Source organism: Pogona vitticeps, chromosome 1, assembly GCF_051106095.1.
Source record: "Pogona vitticeps strain Pit_001003342236 chromosome 1, PviZW2.1, whole genome shotgun sequence".
In the NCBI taxonomy this organism is placed as follows: Eukaryota; Metazoa; Chordata; class Lepidosauria; order Squamata; family Agamidae; genus Pogona; species Pogona vitticeps.
Genome location: NC_135783.1, coordinates 134,675,029 through 134,698,801, shown reverse-complemented (window position 1 = coordinate 134,698,801; position 23,773 = coordinate 134,675,029). Strand labels below are relative to the sequence as shown.

At 43.8% G+C, this 23,773-nt stretch overlaps 1 protein-coding gene across 3 annotated transcripts in view; it reads right to left on the bottom strand.

Moving 5' to 3' along the window:
- ASAP2 (ArfGAP with SH3 domain, ankyrin repeat and PH domain 2) overlaps positions 1-23,773 on the bottom strand; it is a 147,741-nt gene that overhangs the window by 14,542 nt on the left and 109,426 nt on the right. The window contains exons 22-26 of one of the 3 annotated variants that reach the window (XM_073001454.2): positions 21,608-21,860; positions 11,524-11,685; positions 8,368-8,530; positions 6,734-6,798; positions 6,057-6,163 (exon numbers count right to left, since the gene is read on the bottom strand). In XM_073001454.2, coding sequence (XP_072857555.2) covers positions 6,057-6,163; positions 6,734-6,798; positions 8,368-8,530; positions 11,524-11,685; positions 21,608-21,860 — 750 coding nt within the window. Of the gene's footprint in view, positions 1-6,056; positions 6,167-6,733; positions 6,799-8,367; positions 8,531-11,523; positions 11,686-21,607; positions 21,861-23,773 lie in introns of all 3 variants that reach the window. The other 2 variants (XM_020796609.3, XM_020796610.3) reach the window with 2 other exon arrangements.

Here is a 23,773-nt window from a genome sequence, read left to right as displayed (position 1 = left end):
CATTTTCTCGTTGATTTTTAACCCAAGTCTCTTTAGGGTGTAGAGGGTGAAGTTTGTGGCGGAGACTGCCTCATGGTAGGATTTTGCCACTAAGAGTCAATTGTTTATATAGGGAAAAATTTTTATCTCCTTGGTACGGAGGTAAGCCATGATTGGTGCCATGCATTTTGTGAATGTCCTGGGGGCTGTGGAGAGTCCGAACAGAAGAGCGGTGAATTGGTAGGTATCATGATAGAACCGGAACCGGAGGAATTTTTGATGAGACGGGTGAATGGAGATGTGGAAGTAGGCGTCCTGTAAATCTATGGTGACAAACCAGTTTCCCTGCGACAGAAGAGGCAGAATGGAGTCAAGAGTCAGCATACGGAATTTCTTGTGGAGAATGTATAGGTTGAGGTCTCTGAGGTCCATGATGGGCCTTATGCCTCCATCTTTCTTGGAGACTGCAAAGTAGCATGAGAAGAAACCCTCGCTGGAGTCAGAGGATGGTACCCTAGTTATGGCCTCCTTGGATAGTAGTGCTGAGATTTCCAAATGCAGAGGCATGGAAAAAGGAGTTGTTTTGATTGAGTTTGGTGATGAGGTCTCTGAAAATTCGATCAAATAGCCCTTTTCAATGATATTAAGTACCCACATGTCAATAGTGATGGTTTGCCATTCTTGGAAGAATGGGAACAGTCTGGTGGTCCATAAAGGAGAGATGCTTACCCCTGTGCTGAGCTTTGTGAAAGGCCTGTTTGGGGCTGCGAAATCGTTGCAGTTTGAACAAGAGAGCGGTGGACTGTTGAGTCTGATAAGTCTGGTCCTGCTGTTGTTTGCTATACTGAAAGGGTTGGTACTGAGTGGAAGATTAGTATTGAGGCTTTTAGTATGCCTGTTTCTGGTACCTATACGGCTGGTATGGTACGTAAGATTTTGCTGTCTTTCTCATCTTATGGATATTTTCCATGATTTCGTCAGTTTTGGAGTTGAATAGTCCAATTGTGTCAAAGGGTAGATCCTCAATTTTTGTTTTAGTGTCGTCGAGTATATTGGCGGTTCTGAGCCATGCCTGGCATCTGACAACTATCGCCGTTAGCATGGATTTAGAGGCAATGCCTACCGTCTGTTTTGCAGCGAATCTCTGTTGCCTGGTCAGGGCATTAGCCTCTTCGTAAACGTTGAGGGCTTCCGTTGTAGAAGGGTCAGGTAAAGTTTGTAGCATAGGGATTATTTTGTCCCAAAGATGCTTCTGGTAAGTGCCCATAGCCGCTTGAAAGTTGGCTATTTTGATCAAAAGGGCAGCGAAGGCATAAAGCTTTTTGCCCAAATCATCCGATTTTCTACCCTCTTTGTCAATAGGCGTAGCTGATGACCGGGTACGAGACCTGTATTGGGTAGCTTCAACCACGATGAAGTTGAATGTTGGATGATTAGTGAGGAATTCCAAATCCAACCCATGAGTTTTGTAGTGATGCTTTATTTTGCGAGGGACTTGAGCCATCGAGGGTGATTTATCCCATGAAGTTTTAACCAATTCGTAGAGGACTGGAATGAGGCTCAGACTAGGAGGGGAAGTCATGTCCTGCTCCATGTCTTGAAAGACTAAGTCCCTTTCCTGTGCATCCAGCTGAAGCATTTTGGCCATGCGCATGATGAGTTGCGCATAAGAGAAGTCTTCTGAAAAAGGCTGGGAAGACAGGCCTTGACCGACTGGCTCAGGAGCCTCGGATTCACTGGATGCTGTAGAGTGGTCATCTGGAAGGATTGAGAGGCTAGAGAAGGGGATCGGCACGGTACCGCATCCTCAGGAACAATGTCCATGTCAGACTGCGTGGACGTGGAAAAAGGCTTGGTATAGTGAGCTCCTGGTCCGGAATACAGAGTGGTAGCCCGTACTGAAAAATGTCGGCTACTGTGCTTGGTGCGCTTGGGAAGTGCTGTAGGTACCGTGGGGAAACACCTCTTATGCAATGGTACTTGAGGTGTTGAGAGATCCACCTGGGCCTGGGGCTGATTTAGCGCGGGAGGAGCTACGTTTGGGGCATGGAAGTGCCCGGAAACTCTGGTGGGTAACCATAGCCTTGGTACAGAAACGGTTGGTACGGAGCGTAGTAAGGGTGGCCAAATGGCGGACCCTGTGGACGGTACCCATCTCCTCCATCTCGAGGTTGGTGTGGAATGGAATGTTTGCGCTTTTTTGTACTTTTCCTTGGAGTGTCGTGGACAGACTCCTGTTCAGAAAGAGACTCGGTATCAGCCCGCCCTGAGTATCGAGGGCTAGAAGGGGCAGCAGCTCAGCTGGCGTCTGGCACAGCCTCGAATCGGCCCAAGTTTGGAGACATGCACATGGTATCCTGAGCCGTCTGGGCTACAGGAATGTGCTCCTCAGTAAGTCCAATTCCTTCCCTCGAAGACTCCTCGAGCAGTATTGAAGGAGCTGGAGGAGGCACAGTAGGCAGTTTAGCTGACTTCTTCAGCTTTTTGGACTTATCATTGATTTTCATTTTTGCAGGAAGGGCTACTCAAGAGAACGCCTTGGCTTCAGGCGGTTTTGAGGCTTCCTTAGGCTTCACAGGAAGAGAAATGGTAAGAGTCGACTGCTCAACAGGAGAAGTCTGTTTAGATGCCTCCAAACATGGAGGGGTTGGTGCCGCGAGGGAGGAGCCTTCCATGGCGGGAAAAATAGTCTTCTTGTAGAGAAAAGATCGAAGCCGTTGGCACCTGAGTTTAATGGCTTGCTTGGAAAAACCTTTGCAAGCAATGCAGGTCTGGTCGAGGTATGATTCTCACAGACAAAACAAGCACTTTTCGTGGCCATCTGAGAACGAAATTTTGCGAGAACAAACAGCGCGCTGTTTGAAGCCCCGAGGGGCTACAAACAAAAAAGAAAAAAGGGGATCCATCGAAACCGGGGGGGGGGGGGAGAACAGAACGACAGCAAACTAAATTTTTTTGGCAGGTTCTGTCGAGGATTAAAATAAAACAACAGTAAAACAATAACAGTGGGAAAAGTATAAAAGGCTAGCTAAGCTAGAATACTTAAGTGTAGATGCTCTGCTCTTCCTAACGTCCTAACAGTACGGCAGAAAAAGAGGAACTATAGGAGAGGGACGAGGTGGAGCCTATATACCTTCTGGGGGGGGGAACCTAATTGACTCTTTTTTCTATAGCTCTAGAATCTTCTGGACATCCTGTGCAGGCGCAGGATTAACCCATTTGTGTGCATTCACAGAGACCACTACGAAGAACCTTTGGGAGAGAAAATGACTTTAGAACATCTGTCAAAACATGCAAAAACTGTGGAACGTACCAATTACGTTCCCTGTAGGTCTGTTAACACAGTATCAAAATAATGCAATCCACAAAAATGGCTGAGCCCATCATAACAACAATAGCAACACCACATAAATCAACACAAACGATTCATCAACATATCTGAACAGATTTTCAAATAGTAAAGAGATTTTACAGGCACAGGGAATGGCAGTTTCAAGCAATGAACAACACACCCACAGTGTAGCATCAAAATGAGACATAGCAAAAAGTAGCAATATTCCTCTTCAAAGTATTCTTACAGGAGTAAGAGTACATCACTCTTACAGGAGTAAGAGTACACCATTTTAAAGCAAAGAACGTATATAGCTGTCTTTGAAGTGTGTAAGAGGATTTTCCTAGGATGAAGAGCTGTTTAAGCTCAAAACTAATTGCATTTCACTGAACCCTCTTTAATAAAGAATTGTTTTCTAAAAAACACTGGAAGCATTACTTTAAAAGCTAATGCATTAGCATTATTTTTACAATTTGCAATTTTTTACCATTACACATTAATGGCTCAGGAAAAAAATATTAAATTGCTTGTAGGTTTCACAATATGAACACATTATAGTTTCTTTGTTTTTAAACAAATTTAAAATGCAAAAATGTCCCAAACCACCTATAATAGCCCCACATTAACATTTTAAATTAAGAAGTAACTATCACTTGGTATTAAAAGAAAAATCACAATATGAATGCCACAGCTTGTCTGACAAATATTTGGCTGTGGCTTCTAAGACATTAACACTTTAAGGAATAATGACACAACCACCAGGAAGCCACCTTGGGTCCCAGTTCTGGGAAAAAGTTGGAATACAACTCAAATAAATAGAGAAATATATAAAAGAAAAAAGGAATGTTGTTGCTTGTATAACAAGGGTTGGCTCTCCTTTATCAATGTTTTGTGGCCCCAAGACTTACTGTTCTGCTGGTGCTAGAAGTGGATGCAGCCATGTGAACACAGAGAGAAGGGGGGGGGAGAAGAAGAAGGGACAACACACACTCACTTAGCTCTCCTACCTCTGTTCTAATATGTTTTCTAGCCCTGTTTCCCATGAGGTGTTTTTTTTTGTAGCAATTGGCCCCGTTTAGTCCCACATCTCCCCTCTCTGGCTAAAACAAAAGACATGAATTCAAGAATATATTCAGTGGGTCATTTTCATGGTAACTTGGGAAAGAAACAGAGAGAGCGGGAAGAATTATTTAGCTCACCTTGCTTAATCTCGCTAATGTCCTTTTGGACGGAAGCCTCTGCTAAGGTGATTTGCACAGGAAAAGCCCTTTAGCTTACTGCATATTCCGTCCCTCTTCCCCCTCTTCTTTCACTGTGTTGACATTGTTGTCAGAGGCCATGAATCAAATTAAACAGGATTACTCAAAAGGCTCCAATGTAAGGACTGACTCTTCAGCAAAGGGCTGTTGCATGGGTGACAGTTTCAGAGCTTGTCCCACAAAGGCTGGCTGTGGTTTCTAGCTACAACATACCAGCCACTTTCTTAGCAGCCTTCCAGGAATGACAGGTGATTTCAGTGAAGCTCTTTCAAAAACAAGGGATACATTTAACAAAAACCATACACACACCGGATGCTCACTTATTTCTCATACTCCAAGAGTACACTCCATACGCCTAGAGTAGTCTTATAGACCAGATGGGCGGGATATAAATCAAATAAATAAATAAATCTCAGAATAGGATCTTATTCAAAGGATAACAATGAAAAGGGGAAAAATACCAATAGAGTCTCTGCCCCCGCTCCAAATTTAAAGCAATCAGATCTATATAGTGACCAGCATCTTATTTAAATTTAACTCCACAGTATGAGGGTGACTATATGGTTACTTGGTCATTTAGCCTGCTTTTTGGTCTGCTGTGGGGACAGACTGGTGCACTTCTTTTGCTGGTTATCAGATGATGCAATGGCTAGAGCAAACCAGCCTGGACCAAAAGCGTTCCTACCCACACATTTCCAGCTCACTGTCAGGGGCTATTCTTTATAAGGTGTGGGTAGGATTGCTCCATGTTGGTTTGATCCCAGTGTTTGTGATTGCTGGGATCAAACCAAAGTGGCTGGCTGGCAGTCCTTTTGTAGAAGCTTCATCTGAGCTCTCCTTTGGAGGGCAGGGCAGGGACAATATTTTGGATTTCTTTTTAATTGTTACTAAGGTATGGTGATGTTTCGAAAGCTGTTTTTTTTAAACCACTGTCAAAGCATCACAGATTTGCTACATTGGTTTGCAACCATTAAAAACAAATTAGAAGCTTTTCTGTCTCCCTTTCCCTTCAAAGGCAAAGATTTAAAGGAAAAGCTCCCCATTTCTCAACTGAAGATTTCTCAACTGAGAAATGAGAATCCTGATTGTGCTAAACAGGGTTGCCTGAGGTGAAGTGTGCTTTCCCTGATCCAAAACCACTCGATCCTTGCATGTGGATGTAAGGATTACACCGTGCATCTCTGTCTGACCTTAACTGACTTTAAGCAACCCTATGTAGCCTGATCGTGCCCACTCTAATTTGGCCATCTAGCCAAGTTTCCTGTGAAATTGCCTGAGACATAAAGGCGATTTGCGCCTAATTGACAAAGTTTCAGTTATGTGTTTGGTTATATGCCAGTCACCCAGCACATTACAGAGTCAGCACTTTGTTAATTAGATGTGATTTTTCTGCCATGATTAACATTATTTGAGTAAAATATCTTTATTCCCACAAAGAAAAACCACCAGATACAAACTGGTAAGAGATTGACCCAGCTTCTACTTACGATCTGGGACTTCCTTGGCATCGGAGCAGGAGGCTGGATTGGCACTGATATATTGGCCCCCGAGGTGATCTGTGGTCCCGCTGTCTCAGATGATGATGAAGACTCTCCTGCTAGTAAGTGAGAGAGAAAAAGAATGCAGGCAAAATTGCCTTCTAAAAATAGCGAGCACTCCTTCGTTTTCAGATGACATCTGACATCATCACTTTGCCCACCAAGTTACTTTTGTCACTCTCTCAAACCCAGACGGTGGTTCAGCACATACCAATGGAGAACTTCAGTAGTATTGAGAAGAACAGGACTTTTATTCTCATAAGCAAAACTGAGCAGTTATGATGGTTTCCCTGCCACTGCTTAGATAGTTAGCTAGTTTGTCTGACAGCCCCAAAACGATATGGTCAATTAAGTAGTCACTGCTTTAAATAATTTCCTCTCATGAAGAAATCGTGCAGTTCTTGTCATGGACATCTGCTGAATGAAGACCAACATGGCAAACTCGCTACAAAACAGGTTTTACCATGTCAGTGGGTCCAACGTTGATGTTGAAGGAAAATAAAGTTAGCACAACTTGGCAGAGTTATTTGTGGACCAGTGGCTGGCAGATTGAGGAACTTATAGCCCAAATAAGTCATTTTTCCAAGTTTTGAAAATTACAGTTACGACTTTTTAGAAAGGGTTACCAGAAGCTTGCTGTAGGGATCCAGGCCCCTTGCTCTTGTTGGCTAAGGTGGACGACTTGTCAGTCCTGTTCAGGAAAGAAGCAGAAATTAGTACCCATCAATTACGGTACTTCTGTAATTTGCAACATTTGGTGTCTTTTTTGCTGGCATAGTTAGATCCCAGAAAACAATTATGTGTGGTGCTTTCAACTTGAGCTGAAGCATGTTCAGCAAGAGGTTGCATTTCTTCTTGAAACCAATGCAACTCATCATCACCAGAGGAAAGAGGTGTCTGCATGTACACATACATACCTAAGTGTACGTATATATACATAAGCAGACACAACATCCTGTGAGACAAAATGATGTTGGTGGCCCCTCTCAATGCAATGCTGTCCAATTTCTGCTGGATGAGCTTTAGAGGTTAGTTACGAAGACTCTTGAAAAACATGGACATCTTGTGTCCACTTCCAGAGCCTTTAGTCGTGTTCCACTGCATCCACATTATACACCAGGCTATTCTCTGGATTATATACTACCTTGCTTTGTGGGGTTCTTGACTGGCCACAAAAAGAGTAATCTTTTTTTCCTTCCACCTCAACCCACTCCCACATTTTCATTTTAAAAGTACAACTCTTTACAAACTTTTGGTAAAAGAGGATTTTCCAAAAGGCTGGACCAAATCATCAGTCATTTCAGTCAAAAAATGACTGATGAGCCATTAGATCACAACAGGACCAGAGGAAACAAAGCATCAAGTAGCAGATGCTGCAAACAAAGAACAAGAGTGAGTGGTTAGCAAGGTGAAGACACCTTAATTGTGGAACATTTTCCCTAGAGATGCTCACTTAACTCCACCTTTATGGCTTTCTGGATGCTAAGCAAAGAGTCATTCATTCATTCAGCCCCTTCTCAGCAACCACAACTTCATGGAATAAGATCGAGTTTTTCGTTGTGCATGGTATATGCTATTATTTTGTCAGCTAAGTTTTCTAACTTACTTTTAAAAATTATTTTAACATTTACTACATTCTGGCATTTTATTATTGTTACTTCTTGTTTCTATAAGAGATCCAGGAATTGGGCTGGTGGACAGCTTTATAATAAAAACAGCCAACAGCAGATAATCTACTACTGTATGTACCTCTTACACTCTTACACCTCCAGATTCCCATAGCATACAATAGTTATGTATTCATTGTGGAGAGGTGCCAGTTTAATTGTACAAGCACATGTTCTCTGTTCTCTGGAGAAGGGCCTGAGCAGCTGTTCCAGATGTAGCTTGTTTTGTTCCAACCTTTTGGCTAATCAGCAATAGCAAAGAATACCAGATCTGAACAACAGGAATTCGGACACAGTCAAATAAGGTTTTGTTAAGTGTCATTAAGCATGATAGGAAATTTAGACTCATTTCCCTCACATAGTAATGTGATTGCACCTGATAGCCCTATGAAGCCTTATTTCTATTCAAGCCTCCAGCTGGGGAAAACTGATCTAAACAGCACACAAGACAAAACTATTCCAAGAAGCCCTTCTTACACTTAATAGAAAACAAGAGTCCACTGCAATACGGACCCCACATTCAGCTCACAATTTAAACACAAGGTTTTTCGCCAGGCTTGCCCAGCTTTATGAATTAAGTGTCACTTAATTACCCTGGAGCAGGCTTCTTCTGAGAAATTCGACTCGGAGGCTGGGGAGGAAGTGGTGGTGGAGTAGGTTTGCACTGCGGCACAGCTGACGTTTTTGACTGCTGGTTCAAAGCTTCAAGAACACTGGCTGTCTTTGAAACTGGAGGTGGTGCCGAGGAGAGCATATCTACAAAAATTTACCCAGAATATATATTGACGTATATTGATGATGAAAACTGATGAAATGAATCCTCCAAATAATATTACGACACTGTGTATGTTTGCTTCCAAAAGGAAAAAAGAAAGTGGAACAATTCCTGAAATATACTTAATCCTCCTTTTATTGTAAAACCTAAGGCCCAAGATATCGTATAGCGTGACTAACGCTGCAACCTTTTCTGGGATTCAGCCTCAGCAAATTCAGTATGAACATTTTGGCACATACTGTATTATATATACAGAAATATACTGTGGGATCCTGTTCATTCACGGCATTAGCATGTTCCATATACCAGGAAGCAGCATTAGCCTCATGATCCCCAACCCTCCAGCAACAGGAAAAAAAAATGTAATATTGACATTTGAAAAAGACATATCTAAGGCGGGCTGGATAGCTCAGAGGTTTAGGTCTCTGGCTGTGAAGCCAGTGGTTGGGAGTTCTATTCCCCACTGTGCCTTCTATGAGAACAGCCAGCCTGGGTGGGCCTTGGGGGCAAGCTGCACAGTCCCAGGATGCCCCCAGAAGAAAGGAGAAGCAAACCACTTCTGACTACTTGCTGCTTAGAAAACCCTGAAAAGGACTTGTTAATATTATTATTATGCATGTCTAGACCCCACTCACAGACTCCATTTGCTACAATAAAATGGAATGGCCTAATTGGGCACAGACTAGTTTGTGTATGTTTGTGTGCATGCCCAAGACTCAGTTCCGCATGCCAGAGCTATATGTGAACTGCACCCTTGTTTCAAAGCAACAGGAAATCAATCTTCCGGGAGCCTCAGCCTCTAAACTATTCATTGTCAGGCAATTCTTCCCCCATCCCACCCCCCACCCCACATACTCTTTCCTCTTGCTGCAGATTTGGAATGACTGTAAATATACTGAAATGTATCCTTTTAACAAAAATGCCTAAACATACATTTGAAGTCCTTAGGTTTCAGTATTCTTTATCATATTTATATCTTCTCCATCATTCACAAGAAACTCTATATGGAGTTCCATGGAAATCTTCTCTCCGGGTGCTAATCAAACCTAGACTGGCTTGGCTTACGCGAGGCTATGCTGCCATTTGCCTTCAGACTGCAAACCTAAAATAACTGCTGAACATTAAAGCACAAAAGAAATGATCCTGGATAGGCCATGTGCCCCAACAACTGTATCATTCTAATCTTGATTTAGAACAGCAGCATGACTGTTCTCCTCCTACCTCAAACCAACGGAAGAAAATATTCACAGGTTTTCAAATGTTTGTAAATGTTTTCGTAAACAGTCCATACATTTATTCACATCATTTTCAAAGAAGTAATTTAGCAGTAGGCTGTCTGAGAAATCATATTTACAGTTAGTCTTCTTCTGGTGACAGGGAGAATGATATAGAAGCTGGATACATTCCCAGAACAGATTCTGGAATCCAGCTTTTGAACACCTACCTTCAGACCTCCCTTACTAATCATCAATTTCAAATCTCACCTCAGATCTCAACAGTCATATGGACTGCTTCAGAGAGTTTTCCGCATAAGCCTACAGGTGTTACTATTGCAAAATAAATTGAAGCAAAATACAAAATGATTTTGCCATTAAAAAAAAAATCAGTGGGTTAACTCAAACACCGGTCCCCAAAACATGTATTATTTTAGACATCCTGGTGTAGCACAGCTGTGGAGAAGGAGACTGCCCCAAATAGGATGTTTAACACCCACTACTGATATCATGGCTATTACTGAAAGTGATCTGTTTAATGCCAAAACTAAAACAATGGCCTTATCTTAATGGACTGATAAACAATGGCTCATTATTATAAGAACAAGTCTAGGCAAACCTTTGCCTTATAAGTCCTTTCTTCTCTCCAATTGTGAGATCACAACTTTCTCTTCTATTTTTTTTTAATCAAGTGCAATATAAACTGAGCAAGTGTGCTTAGTCTTAACTCTGCTTCAGTGAAAATAAACTAACTTTAAACTTTGGTTTGCAAAATTGGCTTATTTCATGGAACCGTAGTTAATATTGCCTTGCTTTGCCCAGTTTCCAATATAGTGTCAAATCTCACAATTTTTTTTTTGTAGCTGTACCAAAAGAAGAAAGAGGATTGTCTGAGCCCAAGAATCATTCCTGTGATGACAAGCCACATTTCACTTTTATATTAAAAAACCCATCACTATTGTTTTAACCTCTACACTAAACACAACAAGGAGTTTTGTGGCTCTTTGAGCTTATGCCACAGTGGCTGAAATCATGTTGCTGAGTGTAGTAAGTCACAACTAGTGTAAGCCCATTGAATCAGAGAAGTTGACTTACCAAATCCCTGCTGATTCAATGGGCCTACTACAATTGCAATTTACTGTACTGTGCTAAGCAATAGGTATTAGGCACTAACTATATAAGTTTTTAAGAAGCTAGAAGTCCATGTTACTTCACAGGTCCCCAGTGGATATTCACACTTGGAAAGCTGAATAAGCAGAAAATGGCTTCCTACAGAATCAGCGTTAACTCCATGTCTAATGGGCAAACTGATCTTCTTGAGGGGTGGTTTTACACCATCTAGTAATTTTATTGTCACACTTTAAGTTGTGTTTTTTCATAAAAAAACAACAAATATGCAACTATACAATGAGTTCCATAATCATTAACAGTATATACTAGAACTGTCAGGGATTATTAAAAATAGAATTTATGCTATTAAAAATCCTTCTGACGTTGAGGGGAGAGGATGAGTTCCTTGCTAAACTAGCCCAGAGGTATCTATTCTCCAGCACTGTGCTGAAAGAAATGATTTATATTCAAGTAACAAGATGGCAAAGCAGCAGGTTTAAAACTACATCCACCAGAGGAAAAAAAAAAGAAGCATGAATTGCAGAATGGAGAGTTGAGGCCAACCATGAAAAGATGTAAGGAAAAAAAAGAAAGAATTTTTTTAAAAAAATGAAAGAAAAAAAGGAAGCAGCGGAAAAGTGCAAACATACTTGTAGATGTTACACGCAATGGTGGAACGGGGGGATGGACAGTTGGTGGATCGGATGAAGACCTCTGCCTGCTTATGCTTTCCATTCCTACAGAATTTGTCTTCCACAGTGTGTTCGAAGAAGAAGTTGTCTGAACAGCACTGCCAAGAAATGAAGACTGAACTAAAAAAAAGGGGGGAAAGGGGGGGAAAAACAGGAAAATACTGCATTATTATTATAATTTCTGCTGGCTTTTGAATGAGGACGAAACAGCACTTTTCCTTAAGTGGACTGTTTCAATCCAGAGTCATGTATACTTCAGCATTTGCACAAGGACTGGACCATGCTATTCCCACATGGATATCACTGCTTCATGACCGAGATATTTAAGGGATAAGCACGGGTGGGTGAGCTGAAATAGATCAAATACAAGACACAAAGCTTTCAAAATAATCCGAAACCACATAACCCCCAACACACTTTTGATACTGCCTTGAAGCAAAGTTGTTCTGTGGAAAACCACTGTCCAGTGAGGAATAATCAAGGACTTCCACTGTCTTTTTGTTTGTTTGTTTTTAACCTTAGAACATTTTTCCTTTTGTTATTGCCATACAATTTTAAACGTAATCATTTATGATCAAAATGATATTACAATCCCATGCTGTTTGATATACCGGCTAAGGGATTGGCATAGGGAATACAGCAGCTTTTTCTTACTTAACTCATTTGGCTGGTAACTTTTCTATCTCTTGATATAGTGGGAACCAGTTCACACCTGTATAATCCTTCTGTTGGCCCATTTCCTTTACCTGCTGTAAGCAAGTATGGTTTGAAGTTTGCTATGTAGCAGGAGAAGAACAAGGGCAGATAGCAGGACGGGGAAGAAAAAGAGCACATTAAAGTAGACCCATTACAGGGAACAGGGCATGTTAGTCACTACTCAGATGAGTCCCACTGATTTCAATGGGACAAACACTGGGACCAGATGTTTTCAGCCCTTCCCCATGGGAGACTTTAAAATCTTTCTACATTGAAGATTAAGCAACTGAGGGGGAAGTAAGAATGAAACAGGCACCAGTCCATGAGTCTGAATTTTTTCTTCATAACTAAAAAGGACTCTGCCGATGAACAGAAATACAATTTTTAAAAGCCATTAATACTAGCAAGAAATCCAGTAAAGCTTGTTAGTTAATGAAAAGGCAAGAACTGCAGCCAAATTCACAGAGAGGAATTGTTTCGTTAGAGGAACCCAAGCTACATGGGTCAACAAGGAAGAGAATAACAATGATGGGTGTCTTCACATCAGGAGGTCTGCTCCTCCAAAGACTTCAGCTTTTTAACTACTTGTACCCACAAAGGTATATATATTTCTGTCTCTACAGCTGTAAGAACATAATGTACAAGCACGCTTTTTACAAACCTGCATGTTTGCCATGTCAGGCCTTGACCAATAGTTGGTCAGTGCTACTTAGTGCTACTGAGCGACAGTGCTAACAAAATAAGAGCTTCAGAAATTAATGAAGGCGTGCCTCTCTCGTTTGAAACTCAAATTTAAACCACAGCTTCCATCTGTAACAGGGAATTCTGTTGAAAGTGTGGCACTTGACAGGCAGAAAAATATCATGCCCAGACCAATTTACACCAGCAAAATAGCTGCCATAGCCAATACTTCACAGAGGGAAATCCTTCGGCTCTTCACATGTTTTGGAGTACTATACTATAGTACTATGGAGTACTACGTATACCCTTTACTCACACTGATATGGCAGCTGTAGGCCAAAATGTCTACAAGAACAACATTTCCTCCACTTCTACCCATGCTCACCCTGAGAGAGGAAAAATACACAAGCAGAAAATACAAAAACACCATACGAGACATTCCCTTTACTGTTCCACATGCTTATAGCATGACTGAACAGGGCCACGTACACACGTAACTCCCCAGACAAGGGGCGCACAGAGCCGTCTGATAGGGTTCAAGACCTTCAAGGGAAAAGAAATTCAGTAGCCAAGGCAGGGCAGGAGAACTCACAACAAGTAGAGCCAGGTACAGAGAGAGAGAGAGAGAGAGAGAAAGCAGCACCTTCGTTCTACTGGGCCACTCCAGGTCAAGCTCCATGGCAAGAAGCTCTCTGCTGCCTCAAGTGCTACTCTGGAATCCCTCAAAATGCCCTTTTTCTCAGCGAGCAGGGGATGGGAGAAGATTATGACAGAGAGATACCTACGTATGATGCAGCCATTCATAGCACCAGGCCCTCAGAAGAACAGCAGAAGGGTGATATGCAGGTGCATCCACAGCACCTCCTGTAGACCTGAAATCCTTGGGAAGAGGCTGACCAGGCTGACACTTTGTGGAGGTGGATGCTTTGTGGAGACATGTCTAGCTTGGCTTTTGTTTTCTATAGACAGCTGAGTGTGTGAGAGTCCCAGCAAAAATGACTACATGCTTCAGGGCTTCTACACAGTGTTGCAGAGAGAGGTCAAGCCAAAGGCTGTCATACAGGGATAAAAGGGGAGAGATGGTGGCCTCCTTTCCTCTGAGCCCTTCCCTTCTAGCACTTGGGCATTTGCTTGACCATGCCACATGTCAATACCAACCTGACTCCACTTTTAAGGGCACAGAATCAGAAAGCAGGAGACATGTATTCAATCCTTGCTCTCAGTGTGAAGGGAACAGTGTGTCCCAATCCTCCTCTGGCATATCCAGAAATAAATGTCTGGATCAAAAGAAAGGAACCTCCCCGGATTGCAGCCAACTCTGCAAATATCAGAGGCCAGCCCAGCAGAGCTTATGTTCCCTGTCCACTCTCTGTAATGGACAACGTAAAGAAGAGAAGCTGGTGCGACAGCTAATGCTTCATACACTGAAGGTTCCTCTAGTTCAGATCCAGGACCCACAATAAAAAAACAGGTTACTTACCTGTAACCATAGTTCTTCGAGTGGTCCTCTGTGAATTCACACATATGGGTATTGTCTGTGCCTGCGCTGACTCTCTCGGAAGATTCTAGAGCTAAAAGTAACAATTTTATGGTGTGATCCTCCATGAGGTATATGCTCCTCCCACCCACCATCTTCCCCAGTTCCTGAATTTTATCCACTGGGTATGAAGGAAAGAACTACGTAAGTGATTAACCCATGATGGATAGAGGGGAAGGATGGGCAGGTTGTGTGAATTCACAGAGAACCACTCGAAGAACTATGGTTACAGGTAAGTAACCTGTTTTTCTTCTTCGTGGCCTCTGTGAATGCACACATATGGGTGACTAACAAGCTGCACTTACCAGTTGGTGGGTCATCACGGTAAGAAGGATGACAGGACAGCTCTGCCAAATGCAGCATCACGGCGTGCTCTGAGGTCCAGCTGGTAGTGTTTCACAAACGTGGACGGTGTGGACCAGGTAGCAGCACAGCAGATGTCAGGAACCTCTGTGCCACATTGAAAGGCAGTGGAGGTGGATAGAGTTCTAGCTGAGTGAGCTATCAAATGTTCTGGTGGAGATTTCCCAGACAGTTGGTAGGCCAATGAAATAGTTTGCACTATCCAGCGTGCTATGGATTGTGAGGAAGTTGGAGCTCCTTTGTTTGGGCCATGAAAGCATATAAAGAGTTTATTGGTTTTCCTGAAGGCTTTAGTCCTCTCTATATAAAAGGCTAATGCACGCCTGACATCCAGGTTATGGAGCATATGTTCCGGTGGCGAAGATGGAGATTTAAAGAAAGATGGTAAAATTATGCATTGGTTCAGGTGGAAGTTGGAGACAACCTTTGGGAGAAATGAAACATCAAAGAGTCACTTTATCGGGGTGAAACTGGATAAAGGGAGGATCAGCTCGAAGAGCTGCAAGCTCGCTGACCATTTTGGCCGAGGTAATAGCGACTAGGAAAGTTGATTTGAGCATGAGTAGCTTTAGGTCGAAAGACGCCATGGGCTCGAACAGAGGCCGCATCAGGGTGTTTAGAACCACCTGCAATGACCATTGGGGGGGTGATACGTTGTTGTGGGGGACGAATGTTGTTGAGTCCTTTGAGGAACTTTTTGCCAGTTGGATGTGAGAACAACTTGGAGGAAGGGGAATCATCCGGTTGATGAGCCATAATGGCTGATAAGTAAACCTTCAACGTGGAGACGGAGGGACCGAAACTGAAGAGATAAAGGAGGTAAGTAAGTAGGGTCTTCAGAGAAACAGGTATAGCAGGTATGTCATTGTCTTGAGTATATTTCAGGAATGACTTCCATTTGTTTTCATACAGGAGAGTAGTGGAAGGTTTACGGGCTCAAAGGAGAACCTGCATCACCTCGGGAGTATCCTCCAGGCTGCAAGGTTGAGGGAGGTGACATCGGGGTGATAGATGAGCCCGTGGTTGAGCAAGAGGAGATCTGGAGAGAGAGGAAGGCAGAACATGTCCGTTGACATCGAGGCCAGGTGAGTGAACCATGGCTGGCAGGGCCAATAAGCGGCTATTAGGATTGCGTTCGCTCTGTCTTGACAAAGACAGATAATTACCCTCTGGATGAGGGGTAACCGAGGGAACAGGTAAAGGAAGTCATGGGACCAGTCCGTCATGAATACCAGAGAGGTGCTGTCCATCCCGGCTCTGGAGCAGAACCGGTCGCATTTTTTGTTGGTATTGGATGCAAAAAGGTCTATGGAAGGCGTGCCCCACCGTAGGCATATCCGTCAGAACACTGCATCGTTCAGGGACCATTCGTGGGTTCTTGTTGGTAGCCAGTTGAGGTGATCGGCTAGAAAGTTGTCGTTGGTAGAGATGTGGACAGTGACAGGGAAAATATGGTTGGTATAACACCACTCCCATAGGTCGACAGCTAGATAGAGGAGAGATGGGGAATGGGTGCCACCTTACTTGTTGACATAATAAAGTGCAGTGGTGTTGTCTGTTGCCAGCTGCACCACCTGTCCCTTGATGAGAGGGAGAAAAGCGTGAAATGCTCTGATGATTGCTAACAGTTCTAGATGATTTATGTGAAGTGGTAGCTCTTGTTTTGACCATAGTCCGTGGACAGTGTGCTGACAGCAGTGGGCACCCCAGCCCGTGGGGCTGGCGTCGGCTGTGACCTGTATCATCGGTCGCAGGGGGGAGAAAGGTCTGCCAATGAGATTTTGCGGATAAGTCTACCAGGCGAGCTGTGTGGCCAGTTCTGGTGTTAAAGTCAGCGGTAACAATGGTGGGGTCTGTTATTGGGTTGAATAGGGAGAGAAACCATGCCTGTAAAGACCTCATTTTGAGTCTGGCATGTTGGACTACGGATGTCGTTGAGGCCATGAGACGAAGGAGGTGGTGGGCATGGTGCACTGAGACAGAGTGTTGAGACTGGAATGGATGGACGGCTTTCCATATTTTTCTGATCCGTTCTAGGGGTAGGAATGCTCTGGCGCGGAGTGAGTCGATTTCTATGCCGATGAACTTTGCTGTTTGTTTTGGAATCAGATGGGATTTTTTGATGCTGATTTTGAGACCAAGACTTTGGAGGGTGTGAAGCATTGTGTCCCGTGCCTGTATGGCGTTGTTGTGCGATGGCGAGGGCTCCAGAATTGGAGAACGGTGTCACTGAAGTGAAATCTGAGGAATTTTTGATGGTCCGGGTGGATGGAGACATGAAAATAGGCATCCTGTAAATCGATAATGATGAACCAGTCTCCCTGTGAAAGCAAAGGAACAATAGAGTCCATCGTGAGCATCCAAAATTTACGGGGAGAGATGAATTGGTTGAGATAGGTAAGATCGAGGATGGGATGGAGTCCTCCGTCTTTCTTAAGGACTGTAAAGTACTTTGAATAGAAACCGTTGTGCCAGTCAGAGGTTGGGACTGGAAGAATGGCACGCTTCTGGAGAAGTTTAGTAACCTCCTCCTGAAGGATGGAGGAGTAGGGAGTGGAGCGTATGAGTCCAAGAAGGGGCAACTCAGAAAATTCTATTAAGTAGCCAGACGCCACTATGGATAGAACCCATTTGTCCGACGTGATAGCTTGCCAGCAATGGAGGAATGGGGCCAATCTAGTACGGCATGGTGATGGAAGAAAAACGGCAGGGAAGAGGCATAGAAGTAATTGTCAATATTGCTTACCCTTTTGTTGTCCTTTACAAAAGGATTGTCATTGTCTGGGTTGGTTTTGAGGTCGGTATGATGCCATCAGAGGTTGGGGAGTTGGAAGAGTCCTATCGGTTTGCTGAGGACGGTACTGCTTGTAAGGTTGAAAGCTCTGGTTTTGGTAGTGTCTGGGGTAGAATTTACCCGGACGGTAAAAGGGTCTCTGACAGGAGGTAGTTGGTTGAGTGGAGTATGACCTCACTGCCTTACGTTTTTATGGAAGTCCTCCATGGTATCACCGGTTTTGTTAAAGAGGCCAATACCATCAAATGGTAAGTCCTCAATCCTGGCCTTGGTGTCATCGGAGATTGTAGAAGACCTAAGCCATGCATGGCGTTGAATGGATATGGAGGTAACCAGAGTCTTAGAAGCCGCTTCAGCAGAGTGGCGAGCAGCAATTCGTTGGTATTTAGCAAAAGCGATTCCGTGCGAATGGATGTTAATGAGGTCGGACTTCGTAGGTTCTGGGGCTACCTCTAAAAGAGGGAGAACCTTATTCCAGAGGTAGGGCTGAAAAGTATCCATAACCGCTTGGTAGCTTATGTTCCTAAGCAGAAAGGACTGGAGGGAGTAGAGTCGCTTTCCTAGGGTGTCGATCTTTCTACCTTCCTTGTTAGGAGGGGTAGGTTTGGATCTGATGTATCCTTGAGCCTGGCTGGACTCGACAATAATGGAATTAGGTACTGAATGCTTGTTGAGAAAGTCTATGTCGATGCCGTGGGTCCTGTAGAGGCCATCGGTATGACGGAACATCTGCATGGTAGAAGGGGGTTTGCCCCAAGTGTCCTTGATAAGCTTGAGAATAGACTTGTTAAAGGCAACTTAGAGGTGTGGACCGTTCTTGGTTGATATCATCAAACGCGGGGTCGGCATCAGTGGACGGTGGCTCTTCAGTGTCAAGGTGCAGCGCCTGTACCATCTGAGAGACGAGATGGGAGTAAGAGGAAAAATCATCTGAAGAAGAAGAGGGGTGGCTGTCCCTCGTATCTGGAGGTAGAGTAGGCGGGTCAGGCTCATGAGAGGAATCAGAATGCTGTGCCTCTGAAGATGCAGGGGAGCCTGGGGATGAAGGATAGTCTGACTGTAGAAAGCCCTCTGTCAAGGGAGCATGATGTTGTTGAGTTGGCAGGAGCGCAAAAGGGTCCTGAGACGGTAGAGAGTCCAGTTCAGGTGGAACGGATTGTGAGGTTGAGCTTTGTGAGCCTTGTCTCGCTTCTGAGATAATGAAGCCAGCTTAGAAGGAGCAGAGGGGCGCTTGGATGAGGTCAAAGCCGCAGGAGCAGAGGCAGATTTACAGAGTCGATGTGAGTCTTTAGCAGGAGTGACCTGGGAATGGTCCGGTGTTGTTTGGGCTGATCAGCATGGTACCGTTCATAAAGAGTTTGCCAGATATAGGGGTCAAAGCATTGGTATGGCATCATCGGGAAAGGAAATAATCGCCTTGCAATGTCACAGACCTTGATGGGGAGAGGTGCTTTTGCTTCTCTGTTCTCTTTCTTGGAGAAGGGGGAATCTCGGGATCAGATGCCGAACTTTCAGCTGCCTGCTCTGAGTCAGGGTTGGAATGGGCTGAGGCCGGGCTTGACCGTGGTGCAGCTGCGATGAGGCCAATGTTCAGGGTTTGAAGCGGCATCGTGGAGGGGGCCGCGTTCGCATGGGGTTCTTCCCCTTCTGAGGCGAAATCGTGGGCTTCTCTAGAAGACTCCTCGAGAACAGGGGAGGGTAGAGAAGGCTGAGGTGGCTCAATATGTAGAGACTTATCCCTCCTAGGTTTTTTAGTAACGGGTTTTGGCTTCTTCTTTGAGCTTAGATCATGGGCTCGAGCCTTATCAGAGGAGAATAACTTGTGCTTACCAGATGGTTTTGCTTTTTCAACCGTGTCCTTAGCTGGTAGCATGGACATGGTGGAATCAGATGTATTTTGGCCAGCCGGGAGTCTATCCGTGGAGGGGGTAGGGGATATTACCGCCTCCGAAGATGGTGCAGGAGGATTCATGGCTGTTTGCCAGAGGTAAGATTGAAGTCTTTGCAATCTCTGCTTCAGTGCCAGCCTGGTTAGATTCTTGCAGGCAAGGCACGAGTGGGTCGGGTGTTACTCACCCAAACAAAAAAGACACTGGCTGTGGCCGTCGGAGAGAGCGATTTTGTGTGCACAGGTAGTACAACATTTAAACGGTGCTGGAGAGGCCATAAGAGGGGGATGGGAGGGGGGGAAGGGGAAGGGAGGAAAGGAAGGGGAATAAAACAGTGGGGAGCCAATTAGGCAAACAAAAGACGCGGAGGATCACTAAGTAGGCAATAAACAAAAACGAAAGTTCGAAAGAGCCTGAAAAAAGCAGCCGAAAGGCAATAGAAAAGTGCTCTATCTTTCTGGTGAACCGTTCAGCTCAGCGGAAAAAAGGAACTGGGGAAGATGGTGGGTGGGAGGAGCATACACCTCGTGGAGGATCACACCATAAAATTGTTACTTTTAGCTCTAGAATCTTCCAAGAGAGTCAACGCAGGCGCAGACAATACCCGTATGTGTGCATTCACAGAGGCCATGAAGAAAAAGCAGGGATTCCCATTCCATCCAGGCACAACTCAGCCTATCAGGAAGACTACTGAATGATCCTAACGGCCTAACATCAGCTAACCATTCCTCTTCCTGTCTATTTTGCCAGGCCAGCAGGGAGTTGGACTCCACGGCCTTATAGCTCCCTTGCAACTCCACTAATTTTACAATTCTATGATAATGACATGCCAATCAGTTTAGCTCAGGCACACCAGTTGAGCAAGGCCTTGCTCCTCACAGCCAGAATCATCTCACTTCCATCCTTGGGAATGTGGCAAACGTATGGATTGCTGATGAAATTCAGACCTGGCCTTTAACTGCCCATTCAGGCTGTTCACTATGTCCTACTTTCCCCAAGAATGAACAGATTTCTCCCCCCCGCGTCTGCAATGAAGCTCCCACTTGAGAAAGGGCGATCCAATATTATTTTCCCTCCTCCACCAATTTGACCAATTCCTGAGGTTCCTATGGTAGTCCCTCCTGCCTCGTCTCAGACCTCTGATCTCAAAGGAGTGCAAAGGCAGCTATGATGGGAAGATGACAGCGAGAGGCGAAGGACGAGGTCTGGATCTGCTTGATCCACAGCAGTCAGTCTCTGACTATGCTCCTCTCCCCACAATACACAAGAAAGGTAAGCATGCCTCTGAGGGTTATGTAGCCTAATTCTCTTGCAATGACAGTATTTGTTTTTGGACAATAGTAAGCCAAGCCGCATGAAAAGGGGTGAGCAAAGGGCTGAAAAACGAGACAATGCCAATGTTTGCACCCAGCCTAGCAAGAGCTCTGGACTCATTCGAAGGTCCAACATCTGAGTGGGCTCTTTTCTGCTCCCCTTCCCTGTAAGGGATGCAGAGTTAATGTATTTAACAAACAAGAACATTTTGGCCAGAGTCCCACAGATACTTTAAACACGGGATAGATGTGATGATGTAAACCACAGCAGCAAAGTGTCGGTAGTTAATAAGTTACTGCTTGTACTCCTCATCTTATGCCAAGTCAAGCAACAGAGAACAGAAGTGGTAGCTTACTAATTAGTGGCAAACTGCCATTGTAATTTATGTCACTGTGCTTCTGCTGGCATAAATAACTAACACAGCTTTAGAATTTCATTTGTTCAACACTGGAAATGGTATTTACCACGTTATTTATTATCACATAACAATGAAATAAAACATAATTAAATTCAATTATTCATTGTTCAGATGTTAAACTTGGATTCTTCTAAAAACTATTCTGCAATTTTACATTCTATAGCTATCCCACACAGCATTTAACTCCAACTCAGATTATGATTTCTCCTGTTTTCTCTTCTACCACATTTTGAAACTGAAAGTACACAATAAAATCCTAATACCTATCCAGAAGCATTAACCACAACATTTTCAAAGTGAAATTACACTTTGCAATTCTATTATCTTATAAAGTGTGATGGCACCAGTACCTTTTCCAATATTCCTGGGAGGCAAAGGGGGTGCACTTGTAACAGGTGCTGCAGACTGAGTCGGAGGCGGGCTGCTACTGAGTATGGCTCCATAGGTCTCGTTCTGTAATAAGCTTGGCATAAAGCCTCGCTGTTTGTCCTTGGCTATACTGGCGGCATCTCTTGCCAACGATGCCACGTTAGGCTGAAGTTGGCTTGATCCTAGCTGATAGAAACTTACAGGTCTGTCTTCTCTTCGATTGGGGCTTGGTTGCTTTAAACAAACAAACAAACAAACAGGATAAAGACAATTGCCACGTCTGCAAGCATTTCAAGTCTTGATAAAGGTCTAATGCACCTATTTTCCATAACTAAAGCTATAATTTCTAAACATACATACTTTTTAGGAGTTAGACGCACTGAACAAAGTGGGACTTGCTTCTGAATATTCATACAGGTGTACTAATATGTGTGTGTATGTGTGTGTGTACACACACACACACACACACACACACACACACACACACACACCTGTATGAATAACAGTAACAATATATATATGCAGCAGTGTGATTAAATTAGCCTTCATTTCTAGTAAGAATACTGTTTTCTAGAATTTCTAGCAATGGAAGAGTCCTATTTTATACTTTCTCTGGACATACATTTAAAACTATTAGTCCAGTGTCAAAACAGCATATTTTCACATATGTTGTTAGAGTACAAGTTTCATAATCTTTGATAACAGGCCCTGGGTGGCCGGGCAGTTAAGAGCAATGGGATTCCAACAATATTTGGAGGGCAACATGTTCCCCACCTCTGCTTTAATTAAAGAACTTGCCATATTTTGACCTCAGTCACTTGCACAAGAACTTTCATTAACTTTTAACTGGTTTTATTGAAGCTGCGTTCTAAACAGGCATGTTTTCAAACTTTTTTCAGAACATGAAAGTGGAATTTCGTGGCTTCTTAAAATCAATCAGTTGCAGATAAAAAAAAGCTAGAGAAGCTAATCTCAATTTTGTACCATTTTTCTTAAGAAATTAACTCCAACATGATCCAAGGTAAACACGCATGCAATGGCCTCATTCAATGACGCTTTCAGCATAATAAAGTCATTAGTCATGCCATTAATAGCCTTAAATCTTCTTTTCACGGCTCCATAGTCTGAAAGCCTATTAATAGTTTAGAATGAGAAGTAAAATTGTGTTTAATCTCAGCTACACTACTAAATTGGACAGCTACAGAGTTGGGGCCAAATAAAACAGCAACTGCCAGACAGAATGGAGAAACCCACACACTGCTACTTCCTGTTTCAACAGGAATCTTGCTCCTGATGAAGAACACTATGGCAAATACAGACTGTAGATAAAATGTTAAGACGACGGCCCAAATCCTGTTGGTTAACATAATAAATAGCACTAGAACAGGCCCAGTGACACAATGAGGATCAAGTGAGCGAACTCCTCCATAAGTTCCTTGGATGCAAATGGGCCTATTTTAACTGTGACTTACTTTAGCATATTAAGTCACAATTGGAGTAGGTCTACTTGGATCAATGCAACCTATGAAAGCACTTACTCACTAAATTTCCACTGATTCAACAGGTTTACTCTAGTGTGACTAACGTAGATATGGGAGCTTTGTATTTGTATTCAGGGCCATACAAATACGAAGCTCAGCATCACAGTTGCCAAGGTGGTCCATTTGCACCCTCCAGAACCAGCCCAGTCCACTCACTGGCCTCCATGCAGCGCATGCATCTGACAGTGGCGACATAACATCAAGTGTAGATGTAGTCCCCTCTGGTGTTGCCCCGCCTCTCCCCTCAGCAGCTCAGCAGGGAGACTCCTCTTCCCACCTCCTCACCGGAGTGGTCGGCTAAGGGGAAAGGCAGGGCAGTGCTGGCAGGACTACGTCTATGATTGGTGCAAGGTCGCCAACGTCAGATGCATGTGCTGCATGGAGCCAGGTGAATGGACTGGGCTGGTTCGGGGGGGGGGGGCAGAAATAGACTGCCATGGCACCTGTGGTGCTGAGCTTTGTATTCGTATCCCCCATGTCTAATACTAAGTGACAGGAAGTGTCACAGATCTTATAAATCACATCATAAATAAACCATTGTGCCTTCATCATGAACACATTCATGAGTGAGTTTCATTTACATATAGAACCATGGTATACTAATGT